Here is a 15,107-nt window from a genome sequence, read left to right as displayed (position 1 = left end):
GCCATGATGATTATCAGTCGATAAAGCGACAAGCAAATTTCAGGTATTACAAAAAGTTGCCAAAATTTAGTGGTCTTGAATTTTTTGAAGATCGTTTGGATTGGATATTGGACATTGATGATTTTTTTGAGCATACGAAAACTCCTTTTGAACAAAGGTGGGGGTTTTTATTATTGAAGCTTACGGGCCCGGCGCTACAATGGTGGTTAAAATTACAATCGTCAAGAGATCGATTGGGCAAGCGTTGAATTCATGCATGGTCGAGAATTAAAAGACTTTTGGTGGAGAGATTTTTGCCCTGGAACTATGAGGAATTACTGAAGGAAAAATATGGGCCAAAGCAACAAAATACAACCATTATTGTCAAAGATGTTGAAGAAGTTGCAAAAGAGGAGGGAGATCGGATTGAACTTGGTGACGAAGAAGAAGCTGGCGATGAAGAAGTTGGTGGCAAAGAGGAATGTTTGAGTGCCCCTATGCTCGAACATCGGTTGGATTTAGATGGAGGTGCAACCAATGAGGTAATTGCAAGCAAGGATGAAAATATCGCAACATTGTATCAAGTACGAGAACCAAAGGAAGAGGAAAGTCATAAATCAGGACCTATAATTTCTCGACATGATGATGTCTTCCCTAATATTGAGCCTTGTGAGCCACACGGAAGTATGAGTGGTCCCAATGGTGAATTTGGTACAAGATCTCTTAATGCTACATCATTCATACATGATGTACCAATTAATTCTGCGATGGATCAACATAAAGAGAAATTGGAATTTCTGCATGACGTTCAATTTATTAATTTTCTTGGGTTGGAGCAGTTTGAGTTTTCACTCAATTCTCGTATTGTGAAAATTGTCAATCAGTTGAAGTGTGCAGAAAAACTATCTTGGCTAGTGTACTTTTATTGGAAGACGAGCGAGAAGTTGAAGTATTCCAAATATTTATTTATTTGGAAAGGCAGATGGCAAGTTTCTAATGAGAACTTGAGGGCGAGTTCTTTTGAAGAAAAGGAGACTGATGTAGGACAAAAAATGGAGAGTTTTTGTATTTTATTTTTATTGTTTTAGAATAAGAATTTGACTAGGAATATTTTCGTTTAGGTTAGAATTATTAACTTTCCGTATTCGGTTTGATTTTGATTTTTGCCTTTATTAGGATTCTTGGTCTACAAGAATTAAGATTTTATTTTAATTAATTAAGAAATATGTTTTATTTAATGCCGCTTGTTTTGGCATGATTTATTATTTCTTTTACAGTAGGATTTTTAGGGTTAGGGTCTTATAAAAAGAGCTGTAACCTATACAATTATTCAACTTTTAAGCTTTTTGATCAATAATATAAAGAGATTTTCTCTTTCTTTCTTGTGCGCAAGAATTGCTCGTTGCAACGAGTTGTTTATCTTGTTTGGACTAGTACGCTAACTAGTCTCTCGTGAATTCAGCCGCGTCAATTTGATTGCACTCACAGTTGTACTACCATTTGGAAATCTGAAAATTCAACGGAACCTTCTAGTTAGTGGTCAAGCGCTATGTATCTAAAAAAAATACTCCTAGGATTGGAAGGTAAAGAACATATCGATATGTGGTGACCAATGAGAGAATTTTGCATAAGTCCACTATAGCAATTTCCAAATCCATCTAATCCACTTCTAAGTTTCATAACCCCTTAAGTCCACTAGCCTACAAAAATACCAATATACCCCAATATATGTAGCCCTAATCACTATATGTAGCCCTATATATACCCCACTATATGTAGTTTCTTTTTCATTTTCTTTAAACGGGACGGGGAGAGCAGCGACAAATATCTCGTTACAGCCAGCAGCGACAAATATCTCGTTACAGCCTCCTGTCGTTGTCGCCATCGCCACCCACCTTCCGTCGCCGTCACATCCCGTCCCTGCCGATTACTCACCGCCGCCGGTTCACTCATCCTCCTCTTCGCCTACTCGCCGCAGTGCACTCCTCCTCCTCCTCCTCGCCGCCCTTCGTTGCCATCCATGGTTGTTACCACCATGGCCGAGTTCTCGCCCTCCATCACTGCTACTACCGTCGCCGACACCTTCATCATCATATATCTGTTCAAAACATCAGGTGCCCTTCCAAATCGTAACAAATAACTCGATTTTCGTCGCCTTGTGTCCCTCGGTATGGTTCTTTACATTTGAAGGGTTTATACACTAGAAAAAGCATAAGAATCCTTCTTTTCCTTTCTTTATCCTTCTCTGTGAAGGGTTATATATTCAGATCTATTAAGGTTTTGTTTTTTGTACGTTTGTTTAGCTGCTGTTGGGTACCATATATGGTTATATGTTCAGATATGTTAAGGTTTTATTTTTTGTACTTTTGATTAGCTGCTGTTAAGTAACATATATGGTTATATGTTCAGATCTGTTAGGCCGCTGCGCGGACCAATTCATATAAGGTTATTTATGGTTATATATGGTTATGATAACATATATGGTTATATATTCAGGTCTATAAACGGTAGTCCAATTGCACTGAAACTATTTTTTTGCTGGCTTTGGAATGTTTTTTGTACTTCTTTTGCTGCTGTTGAGAAACATATATGGTTATATATTCAGGTCTATAAGCCGCTGCGCGAACCTATTCAATAATATAAATTTAGAAGTGTATTAGTTTTTGTATATAAATATATGTTAATTTATTTTGTACATATAACCATATATCGTGAGAAATATAACGTTTAGGTTTTCATTTAACAGCTGATATCATGAAACATATATGGTAATATACAAATTCTTGAATCCTTTTTTTAACGTATAAAGCTATATGTTTCCATCTGTTTAACTTTTTTCTTATATGTGTAGAAATGACAAATCCACAAGAAATAGGAGTATGGTTTCATGAAGTGCCTAATCCAATTTATTGCAAATTAAAGTATCACCACAATGACACTGTGATAATGGAGTTTAGGATAAACACCAACCTCAAAAGAGCCCTCCACATCAAATCCTTCTACCATAGGTACCTCATGACGTTGAAGAGTCACATTAGGATCGTTGATCCTGACAAGACAACCAAGAACATTAGATTTAAAATTTTAATTTGGTCAAAGTCTTTTGGTGTAATTTCTTTGTCTTGTTTTCATATTGCTATTCAGAAGACTCTGAATCCGTTTTGTAGATCTATCGATCAAATTTATAACTACGTAGTTGAATAATAGCAGACTCTGAATCCATTTTTTATTTATTTTGAACACAGATGTTTTGATTAGCGGAGGTAATGGTTTCAATGATTGATACTTGTTAAAACTTGAATATATATATATATATATATATATATATATATATATATATATATATATATATATATATATATGCACAAACATATAACCATATATATAACCATAAGACAACCTTATATGAATTGGTCCGCGTAAGGCTTAACAGACCTAAACATATAATGTTATATGTGCAGCGATAGAGCGGGTGAGTGGTTTCAATAATTGTTACTTGTTAAAACTTGATCATATATATGCATAAACGTATAACCATAATCATGTATAACCATATATATAACCATAAACAACCTTATATGAATTGGTCCGCGCAGCGGCTTAACTCTTAAAAAGGAGAATATATAATGTTATTAATTGTACAATTAATAACGTTATATATAGTGTATCAGAAAAGGAGAATCTTCGACTGTTACATAACGTTATATAAGTACAGCAACGTGATTGGCGTGATTTCAAATAGAGAGAGAGAGAGAGAGAGAGAGAGAGAGAGAGAGAGAGATATATATATATATATATATATATATATATATATATATATATATATATATATATATATATATATATATATATATACCCGTGATTGGTGTGATTTCAAAACTAGAAGGGATAATGGGAAGATAATGGGCTAAATGGATGAGATTTGAATGGAAGGGTAATTCTGTCAGGCACTAATTCTCTTTTTAAATGTAGTGGACTTTATGTCTTACCAAATACATATTAGTGGACTTAGTGGGTTAGAAACTTGATCAGTGGACCTAGTGGGTTAGAAACATGTTATAGTGGACCCTAGGCTAATTTTTTAAACTTTTATCTTGGAGTGTGATGTGCAATCTGCTCAAAACAATTACCAGTAGAAGAATGAAATGAATGACTATCTTTCTTTTCTTTTCTTTTTTTTTATCCGCAAAAACGTCTCATCGGCTTTCGTTGATATACATTTCCAAAACTGAATGACCCTCATTATTTGCAAAGGCAATATTCCTTGTTTGATGTGACAATAAACTAATAAGTGTTTGGTGTACATGATTTGATGTTATCTTGAATTGCACTTTCCAAAATTTGGATCGTTCAAAAATTGGAAAAATACCTACAACAAATGATCAACAAATTTAGAGAGATAATCACTTCATTAAGAGTCCAAGTAATGACTACTATTCTATTTGAACCTAAAATCATTTCAGTGAACCAAACACTACCTAAAGAGTGACACTGTTTTACTACAATCCACTGCTAGTTCTGCTTCGCGCTATGCAATGAAATTCGTTTTCCAATTCTGGATATGCGGATAGATTTGAGGAGGCAAAAGAAACATAATGGTTAGGTTCATCTACTTTTAAATATGAGCTTGCCGGCAGACCACTGCCGTCCCATTCTTGAGTGAGCTAGAGCGCAGGCATCATAAATCTTATCCACTGAACTCGCTAGAAGCTTCGGGTCACATTTTCCTCCACAAATCAAGGATCCAAACACATTGTTACAAACTTACAAGCAAATGCAGAAAAAAATCAACTCGATGGCATGGTTTTGCAACAAGCAAGCCTAATTATATTTCTAACAGGTTGGATATGCCTATATAAACCACAGAACTTATGGTGGCAAGTTGTAATGCTGCACAAGGTTGGGCTGCAATCCGACAAGCTACATAATGCTGAGAAATTTGGAAGGATTATACACAAAGACAAAATATTTTAAGGCCTCACCACTCAATGATTCATCAGATGCATAATGCATTGACAGAACTTCTTGAAATGGCAAAACCAAGCACCTAATAAAATATGCCATAAGCATGTGAAGCTAGAGTGTTTACAAGCATTTCCAATTCATAGGCTAACAAACAGAAGATTCATGGACCTACAGCATCCAAGAAATAGCTAACCAAGTTTGCACTGCTTGCATACAAGAAGACTTCCACGAGTACTTGACAGAAACGCCCAATTATGTTTTTACTTTCTCGTGTTTTCTGCACAACCTTAGGTTCCTAGAAATTATCACAGAAAAAGGGGAAGTTGATAATCAAGCATTAAACTTCCAAGATTTGATAAACCTATACATAAGAATGAAGCCAGATATACTACCCCATCACTATTAGCTATGTTCTCTTGCACAAGAAGAAAGTTCAATATTGAAGTCTAAAGAGCCATAAACACCAAGTAAACTGCAAGCCGAAAGTTCAACTTCCCCAAGTCTGGCGTTTTGGTTACCAATTAGTACCAGCTTAGGGCCCAACTACCGTACTCCTAAACTTCCACAATTGACCGATACTCTGAGAATCTGGACATTTCTCTCGGTCCCAATTCTAGGACGATAGCTTTGAATAAATACAAAGAGTCAATCACTCTATTTTAAGCCAATCTGAACCGAATAATTTGGTGATAATATCTAGTTATATGAATCTCTAAACATAATCCTGTGGTACAGGGTACTGAAAAAATGAGCCGTGTATTTTTGGGATAAAAGATCAACTAGAGGCCAAACAATGAGCCCTCCTTGGAAAAGGCAATAAATACTCAACACCATCACTAACATAATAGAGAAGCTCTTTTTTTTGGGAAGTCAAAATATAGAAGCTTAGAAAACCATCTTCATTAGGGCAATTAACACAAGTCTCTATATAGTATAACGGAAGGTACAGGGGAATCAAAGTGCAAAGCCCACGTAAATGTTGACTTTGGGTGGCTCTACCTTCCTGTTGCTAGCACACCAGAAGAGACTTTGTGTGCAAAGCCTGCACTTCCCTGTTCACCAGCACACCTCCGTTGATGATTGAAGGCAAGTGGCCTACAAGTGGTCATTTAGTCCTTCTTCTGCAGCCATGGAGTAATGGCTTTGTCTGGCATGGAAAATCTCAGGCGTGGGTTTGCATTAATGCTTGTGCACAGTGCACTGAATTGTGCCTATAAATGAAGGCACTAGTTTTCTGTAAGAATCATCTCTCTTGAGTGAGAGACCAGAGTGGAAAAAGAAAGAAAAGAGAGGAGGGAAAAACGTGGGAATCCCTTTGGGGTTTTCCCCCACCGTGAGAATATGAATATGAATCAGTGAGGTTTGAATATGAATAGAGAGAGTGTAGTGAGTGTAGAGTAACTCCCTTGTAAAGCTTGTCTCCATATCAGAATATGAATTTGTTCCGTTGTCCGTGGATGTACCCGATTTTGGGGAATCACGTATATTATGTGTTTGTGTTCTTGGTTCGGACCTTATTTCCGTAACAGTAAAAAGCAAAAATGAGAAACAGCTATAAATACCAACCACATACAGGCATTTTGGTCAACTAGAACATTTTTCACAGAACAAAATAACAGCTTGTGGAGAGGCTCTGGGCAAACACAGCAGTTTTTCCTTGTCAGCAAACATGACAAACAGCTATAAATACCAAACACAGCATAGGCATTTTGGTGAACCATAGCAATTTTCACAAGATCAAAATAACAGCTTGGGGAGACGCTCTTTGAGAAGAACGGATATCTTCAGAAAATTCCTTCCATGTCTCCGACGTGAACAGGTTTTCCTCGTCAGGATATGAATTCCTGTTAGTTTCAATAACTAGCTTTTCTAAAACGCAGGCCTTTCTCAGCAGGAAATGCACGAGTTTAACAGCACACGACTCGATTTTGAAGCTGCGTATTCTGATAGTCTTGAGGTGGCTCCTAAGACAATAGAACGACGACTGCTGAAAATCCCAGAAGTTTTCTCCATCAATCTCAAAATGCATCAGCCACTGGTCATCGCGCTAAAAGTCCAGCAAACAATTTATGTCAAATGCAATTCACAAAACGAGAAAAATCACAAAGTGAGAATAACGAAGAATGGAGCGGGTGAACCTACATGATAAAAGGGGTTAGTGCCAGGCATTATGTGTATATCAAGCATCTCCAGATCAGGGGAATTCCTCAGTAAGCTAGCAATCCCAGGGAAGTGCCACTCGGTCAGCATCGTCTTAAGAACTAAACGCCTCCAATTCATTGATGGGCAAGAACTTTTGGTCAACTCCCATATTGTGAAAACCTAACAATATTGGAAATGATAACATGAAAGAATGCTGATTAATTACATAACTTAGTAGTTAGTAAATAGTCTAAACCAACGCAGCGCTCCAAAGAGTGACCAAGTGAACATCAAATCTAAAGATGGCTCTCAACCAAACATTTACAGCAAACTATAAATTAGGCTACAAAAGATTACAACTCGGTGACGACGAATGCTAACTCCATGTGGATCATCCATGTGATCTCCAAAAAAGGTGCACCATGTGCGAGGCCAGTGAGGTGACACGTGGGCCGATAAGAGGCACTTGGCCCGCCCTTCCTTTAAAAATGAGCCCTGTTGACAAAGGCGAGCCACATAGAGAGTAGTGCTGGCAAACAAATATGCCCCTACAACGAATTTACAGTCTTCAATCAATTAAGTTTTCTTGCTTTTCATAGAGTTAAAAATCTTCTAAGTTTTTGTTATGAAGTGAGGCACCTTACGGTACTATATTGACAAGCAGACGCTCAAAAGCTTCAATATAACAACGAACAGAGATGCCATAGCATTCAGGTGTTCAAAGATTCCTATTGGCCAAGATACAATCTCAATATGAAAAGAACTGTCATGTCACAGTTAATGCTTTAACTTTGTTTTGACTTCACAAAACAGACAATTCAAAAGAAAAGAATCACCGAGTTCCTCAAGAAAAACAAGAGCATATAAACATAAACTTCACAAAGGAGAGACAACCATACCAGTACAGATCGAGTAAACAGTGTAACGGCATCATGTAACTGCTCAAAAAGCAATTTGACCTCACGATATTCACCACAAGCACAATTAAAATAATCATTGTCGAACTCAAGAGCAGCATCAACTACAGATGACACATTATACAGATCCGTGCGCTCTATCCCTGTGATATTTAGCGACGTCACATATGGGCAAGAAACTTCTAGCCTTGAACTGCATTTCCAGTTGAGCTCAATCACCACATTCTTTAGATTTCGACATGTGAAATCCAGCCTATGGAATCCGTAGCACTCGAATAAGAACAAACTCTCGAGCGCTGGACAACCAGATATCAATTCAATCATTGTCTTGTCACTTATCAGCATATCCTTAAGAGACAAAGATTTGAGTGACCGGAACTGAATGTGCTCTCGTGGTTCCACACAAGATGAGAAATCCAGCTTATGGAATCCGTAGCACCTGTATAAGAACAAACTCTCGAGTGCGGGACAACCAGATATTATTTCAATCATTGTCTTGTCACTTATCAGCGCATCCTTAAGAGACAAAAATTTGAGTGACCGCAACCGAATGTGCTCTCGTGGTTCCACAAGACAATAGACTAATTTCAGCTCTGTAAGAATATCACTAATCAACCTCTCTTCATTTACTCGACGGTCTTCGTAAGAGAAGCCGCCGCTGCACACATCAAAGTCAAGGTTGTTAATGGAAGTCCAGAGGTTTCCAAATCTCCGAATCAGGACAGTCTTCACAGCATCTTTTGTTGGTAAAAATGAGAGGATGTGGGCCAGTAGTTCATCCGGCAAGCTGCTAATCCTATCAATTTGCTCATCATCTAGGGCAACTTTTTGCCTCTTACAAATGCTTGTACCGGCATCACCATTACTCATCTTCTTCTCATGGGGTGTAAAATAAGCTGTTGATACAGGAAAATAGTGAAACCCTGCAAAAACCACAAAGCAGAAAGTGTAAAAAAAAATCCAGCAAATTTGCGTAGAAACCCAACAAAACCCACAAGGTGAAAAAGTGATATCTAGCAACCCATTTAATCAAAAGTAGAGACTTAACGATGAAATGCACGGAAATGGTGAGCAGGGGCGGGGCTATCAAGAAGGGGTGGGCGGAGCTACCAAGAGGGGGAGTGACACTTACAAGGAAAAGCTAGGACATTCTGGGACAAAATTAACACAATATAGACACATTTGGATGTCGTAATGCATGCATGTTTTAAAAGTTTAAAGAGGGTCAACATTGTCATTGATACTTCATAGTTGCTTCTCGAATAATCTTTTCTATAGTTCTTTATAAATTACTGCACAATAATCTCTTTAGTCAAATGAAAAGTGTGGCAGATGACATACGAGTCGAATATACTATGCCAGAAATGGTTAGTTTGCCACAAATGTCTTTGAGACTAACATCGGTCGTCACAAAAAATGTTACTCTTATGGCTTCAAACTGGCTTAGTTTTTACCGGTGCTCCTCAAAATATTAACAATAAGTGGGGGCAAAGGTGAAAAGGGGGTGGGGTGCCCCTCGGTTCCCATAAAAAAAAAACAAAAAAAAGAATCTTTTACGATATTGAAGGTCAATTTGGTACTTATAGGACTCAAATAACTTAGTTTTTTTATAAAAATAATAAAAAGTTGAGATTAAAAAAATAAACGCTTCGATTCATATAAATAATTTCTCAATGACTTTCATTGAAGACTATAAGATATTTGAACTAAGCCTTTATTCTTTGTAACTAAAAAAAAAAAAAAAAAACTCAAGACAAAGTCTGATTTTATGATGTCATTTTTCTTCATTTTTTCCCTTGAATATAATGCAACAACTATTAGTGAACTCTCATCGAAAAGTTTTTTTGATAACTCAAGTGTCAGTTTTTGCGTACCACCGGAAAGTGTCACCCCCGTAACCAAATTCTAACTCCTACACTGGTGGAGAGTGAATGTAGATTTTACCAAAGCTGATTATTTTTTCATTTGAAGAGCGATCTTTTTTTTTTTTGTCATTTGTTAATTCTAATCAAAGACTAATATTTGGGAGAGGGGGTGTCAGTAATTCTCGTGGCTTACGAGAATCGAATTCTGCCCATGTGCATGAGAGTACAAGAGAGGCACCAACTGTACTCCACTCCACTTGTGATGAGAGAATCTCAAAGGTAGTGTTTTTATCAATAGTGCTACCAACACAGATTCTGTGCACAAATTAGTCAGTGCACAAATCACCATGTGGGACCCATTTCGGATCCCACACATACGATCAAAGCCGTTCATTAAATGTAGCTGAATGCTAAGCTGCGAAGACCCTCCATCACCGAGACGTGCATCAAAAATCACAAAGAACTAATTCCCTAATCTTGCTTGATATCCACGCAGATTTATGTGCATAGATTTCAGTGTGGGGCCCACTACGGGATTCCATACAAATAATTCGAGTCATGCATTAAATGAAAAATATTTTTTCGAGTGTCTTTGCGAAAAATCAGCTCAATTCCATACTTATAGGGACTCGATTGATTCATCTACACTTTTAATTCGGATTTTAGGATAATAAAAATTAAATGATTGGATTGAGTATTTATAGATATCAAATTGAGCTGATTTTATACGAAGACCCTTAAAAAAATATTTTACATTTAATGAACGATTCAAAATATTTGTGTAAAATCCGTACCGGGCCTCACACAATAATCTATGCATGATATGTGTTTGAAAAGTCTGTGTTAACAGACTTTCTGCTTCTGTGATCCGATGGAATTGTTTATGAGTTCCTGCTATAAATTCAATCAGGACTCAGCTGTGCTATGCAGAGATGGAGTTACACAGATCATCGTGCATTTAGAGGTTTTTTGGGCCCACCTCGGATCTCACAAAGATGATCTGAACTGTTCATTTTTTATGAAAATATTCTTAAAAGGGTTCGTGTAAAAAATAAGTATAATCGGATATGTGTAAGGGCTTTTCTTAAAATTCATAGGACAAAATAAATTGATTCACCTTACGAATGAAAAACCTCTCGCCAATATCTGATTCCGTTAATTTTCATTGATCCTTTAAAAAAATATTTTAAAAAAATGAGCATTTTGGTTCAACTAAAATCCAAGGTGGGTTTCACGAAAATATATTTGTGTAACTAATATGTGTGAATAGACTTTTTGTTATTGAGTACTCCACGAGTCTCCAACAGAAAGTCTAATGGTACCGACCAAACCCCCCACCGAAATTGTACTGATGGCCATGCCGGGCCGTCTCGAGCTACCGGACGGCCGATCCGAGTTGTGCGCAAACTCTAAAAAAAAAAAAACCGAGGGGGCCTACAAAGGAATCATCGACATTCGATGTGTGTAGAGTGGTTAGATCAAGCACCATATTTTCGTGTATATAGAATTTTTGCACGGGTCAGATTGGCCGTCCGGTGACCGCAGACTGTTCGGCGCGACCGTCGGTACAATTTCGGTTGGCTAATGGTCGGTACCATTAGCAGGGACAAGGGATGGCTAGGAAGGAAACAGATTGGGGACAGATTTTGACCATTCCGAAATTGATATTTGTTCTCGTTCCTTCCTTGTCGGTTATTATCCGAACTGAAAATCACCCCCACCCTCTCTATTCCCCGCCTCAACCAGGGAATGAGGATCCTCACCCAAAAAAATTCCATGACAAAGCAATTCCGAACTGGAAATCACCTCCACTCTCTATTCCTGGTACAATCTTTTTCATCTTTTTCTTTCTCTCGCACAACCTTCAAACAGAAGGGTTAAACTCCTTTTGGGTTGATTATTTTGAGGAAAAGTGAATATTAGTTTGGGGAACAATAATGCAACTTGTAATTACTCTCTCTGTCTCAATAAAAATTGTGTTGTTTAAAGAAAAAATAAATGTATAACTTTTTGACTTCTTTTGCAACAATTAAAAAATCTCGATTAGTGCTTTAAAATAAAGTTCTTTTATATTTTTCGAATACGTACAAAAACAGAGGAATCTATTTCAAAGAGAGGTCCGTATACAATCCAAATTCCTCACAACCAATACGAACAATACACCTCAGTCAAAAGTGGGGCAACCCACCTTTATCCTAACCCTCCAACTAAACTATGGTTGGACATTGGTTACTACGTGTAGACACAATATTTTGGACTGTCCAAATTAGCTTATTTACGATCTTTTGATGCCCCAATGATGATTAAAGGTCGAGAACATTCCAAGGTCGATGGCAGGTCTTGAGCTTTGAACTTTGGACATTTCTCATTTAAACCTTTTCGAATTCCATCCTCAAACCCTTCGAGCCAGATGGCCCCAGCAAAACCCTACTTGCTTACGCCAGTGTTCTCTTGGCGTGCGCTAGTGAACTACCACGTGTCGGTCATCGACCGTTGACTCAATTATCACTGGCGCACACAGGTCAAAACATGGCGTACGCTGGTCAAAGCCAGTCAAATCACCACTTTTCTGTCACGTGCTCGAGACTTTGTAACCGCCCCAGTACAGGGAACAGTCCCCCTGATGATTATATTCTGCAGGGACGTTCCCCTCTCTCTCTTACACACCCCGTCACCTAGTCCCATGCATTAAATGCATGGGAGACTCCTCCCCCTAACCTAACCAACCCTTAACCCCAGCTGACTGCTCTCTCTCAGTCCACTCTTGTGCTATAAATACCCCCTTGCATTCATTTGCAAGGGGTTAACAACATTAAAGAGTCCAACCCCTTTTCTCTCCTCTCTTGCTCTCTATCTCTCCTCCTCCATTGAAAGAGAAAGAAGAGGAGTCCACTCTCATACACTCCATTGTCATTCAGTCACCATCCAACCTCCATCTTCAACCTCAAAGCTCAAAACCACCTTCAAACCTCAACATAAAAAGATATACCACCTTTGTGTGGCTTTCTGTTTTCGACCCCTGAGGGGAACCAGTAAGGTCCAGGCTAGTAATCAATACTAGTCCTGGCCTTAACCAGTAAGGTCCAGGCTAATAATTTTTACTCCATATCTTATTTATTATTATTTAAGTGTTCCGATTTTCAATCCGGTTGAATTGGTACAAAGATTTTATTTTTTTATCGTTTTATCTTCAATAGTCATAGTGAATTTTTGGCTCTAAGACTTTTTAATGAGAACTCTAAGTCTCTTTATTTAGTTTCAGGTTTCTCTTAGGGTGCTCATTGAAAGGCCTTAAAGTCAAAAATTCATTACGACCCTTTATGATGAAATGATGAGAAAAATAAGATCTTTGCACCGATTCAAACGAATTAAAAATTGGAATACTTTTTTTATACAGTTTACATATTAAAAAATATAGTTAAACAATTAAGTGTTTCAATTTTCAATCTGTTTGAACCAATGTAAATATCATATTTTTCTAATCATTTTATATTAGATGGTCATAATAGATTTTTGTTCTAAGGTCTTTCAATGGGTATCCTAAGAGAGCTCTGAAACTAAATATGATGCCTATTGAAAGGTCTTAGAGTCAAAAATCTATTATGACCATTTAATATAAAATGATCAAAAAAATAGGATCTTTACATTGGTTCAAACATATTGAAAATTAAAACACTCATTTTTTAAACTATATTTTTTAATATATAAACAGTGTAAAAAAAATAAATGCTCCAATTTTCAATTCGTCTGAATTGGTGCGAAGATATTATTTTTTTAATTATTTCATCCTAAATGGTCGTAATGAATTTTTGGCTCTAAAACCTTTCGATGAACACCCTAAGAGAGATCTGAAACTAAATAAGAAGCCTTAAAGTTCTCGTTGAAATGCCTTAAATCCAAAAATTCATTATGATAAAAAAAAATAAGATTTTTGCACCGATTCAACCCAATTGAAAATCGGAACACATAAATAATACTCCATCTGTTCCAAAAAGAATGACAATTTTTAAAACCCGTGCCATTTTTCATCGCTTATATCTTTCAATCTATAATGTTTTTCATGAGTTTGAAAACTTTGTACAATAGAACTAATCGAAAACTATCAAACAAGATCCATATTGCATATATTTTAAGATCCATATTGAAAGATATAAAGAGTTGAAATTGACACGGATATCAAAAATTGACATTCAATTTGAAACGGATGAAGTATTAAATAAATAAAAGAGAAAAAAGATATAAAAATTATTAAATAAATAAAGAAATAAGAAAAAATGGGGTTGAGGTATTCGGGGGGGGGGGGGGGGGGGTGTTAAAGCAATTTGCTTTGGGCATTGATCCCCTCTTCCCTCTATTTTGTATATTGGTTTTCATAGTAACCAATGTCTAACCATAGTTTAGTTGGAGAGTTAAGATAAAGGTGGGTTGCCCCCACTTTTGGTTGAGATGTCTTGTTTTTATTGGTTGGGAGGAATTTGAATTTGAATTTGGATTGAATTGTGTGGTTTGTCCTGGTCCTTTCCAGAGCTCAGAGGGTTGCAAACAAAGATTGTGAGACCAGATAGTTGAAGTACGCCAGTTATTTAGTGGCGTGCGCAGATTGTATCAGCATGCGGTGGCTTGGCCAGTGCATACTGGTGTGATGTTTGCTCACTTCCCCGAGAAACAGCGTACTCCAACATTTTCAAAATGCTCTCGATGTTTGTTCTCAATCTATATTCATTATTGGAAGCAAATCATCTCCATAAGCATTTTTGTAATATAACTGCAACTTGTCACAGTTTTAATCCCCATTAACTGTTCCCCTGCTTTAATTGGCTAAAAAAATGATCAATGAGAGAAAAATGTAAAAGTTTTATAAAATGCCCGAGTAGAGACCGATCTCCGGATTGGGCGATAGGGGTGCCATAAAACCCTTCCCCTCTCGTAACTTGGCTCCCGAACCTCAGATATCGAAGGTGACGACGGTCCAGTCTATGCCTTTTCAAAATCAAACAAACGTAGCAAACGTTTTCGAGTTCGGATCCTTGGGTGTTTTTTTTTTCACAGCTAAAATCCGAGTGGCGACTCTGAATCGAAGCGTTTCGCCGTGCTTTTCAAAGAGGGCCGCACCCGATTTAAAATAACAAAATTGAAAATTTTGGAGCGTGTGCCCACACTATGCAAACCAGTATACAAAACAGCAGGAAAAGGGGACCAATACCCAAAAAATTTACTTTTTCCCCGACAACCTGCACCC

The 15,107-nt window shown here is 37.3% G+C and overlaps 1 protein-coding gene across 1 annotated transcript; it reads right to left on the bottom strand.

The window, feature by feature from the left end:
* Positions 1-6,499: 6,499 nt before the first annotated feature.
* Positions 6,500-9,077, bottom strand: LOC131330547 (F-box/LRR-repeat protein At3g03360-like). The gene is made up of 3 exons (XM_058364169.1): positions 7,986-9,077; positions 7,087-7,266; positions 6,500-6,991 (listed from the first exon to the last, which is right to left on the bottom strand). The coding sequence occupies exons 1-3, from the start codon at positions 8,871-8,873 to the stop codon at positions 6,674-6,676; spliced, it is 1,386 nt and encodes a 461-aa protein (XP_058220152.1). The 5' UTR covers positions 8,874-9,077; the 3' UTR covers positions 6,500-6,673.
* Between the last annotated feature and the right edge of the window lie 6,030 nt (positions 9,078-15,107).

The sequence above is a fragment of the Rhododendron vialii genome, chromosome 6a (assembly GCF_030253575.1).
Source record: "Rhododendron vialii isolate Sample 1 chromosome 6a, ASM3025357v1".
Classification (NCBI taxonomy): domain Eukaryota; kingdom Viridiplantae; phylum Streptophyta; class Magnoliopsida; order Ericales; family Ericaceae; genus Rhododendron; species Rhododendron vialii.
This window is presented reverse-complemented; position numbering and strand designations above follow the sequence as displayed.

Excerpts from the sequence above, each read along its gene's own strand:
- LOC131330547 (XM_058364169.1), bottom strand. The coding sequence starts at position 8,873 with ATGAGTAATGGTGATGCCGGTACAAGCATTTGTAAGAGGCAAAAAGTT. Across the intron at positions 7,267-7,985 it reads TGTTTACTCGATCTGTACTG|GTTTTCACAATATGGGAGTT; the intron begins GTATGGTTGTCT and ends CAATATTGTTAG. Across the intron at positions 6,992-7,086 it reads GCACTAACCCCTTTTATCAT|CGCGATGACCAGTGGCTGAT; the intron begins GTAGGTTCACCC and ends CTGGACTTTTAG.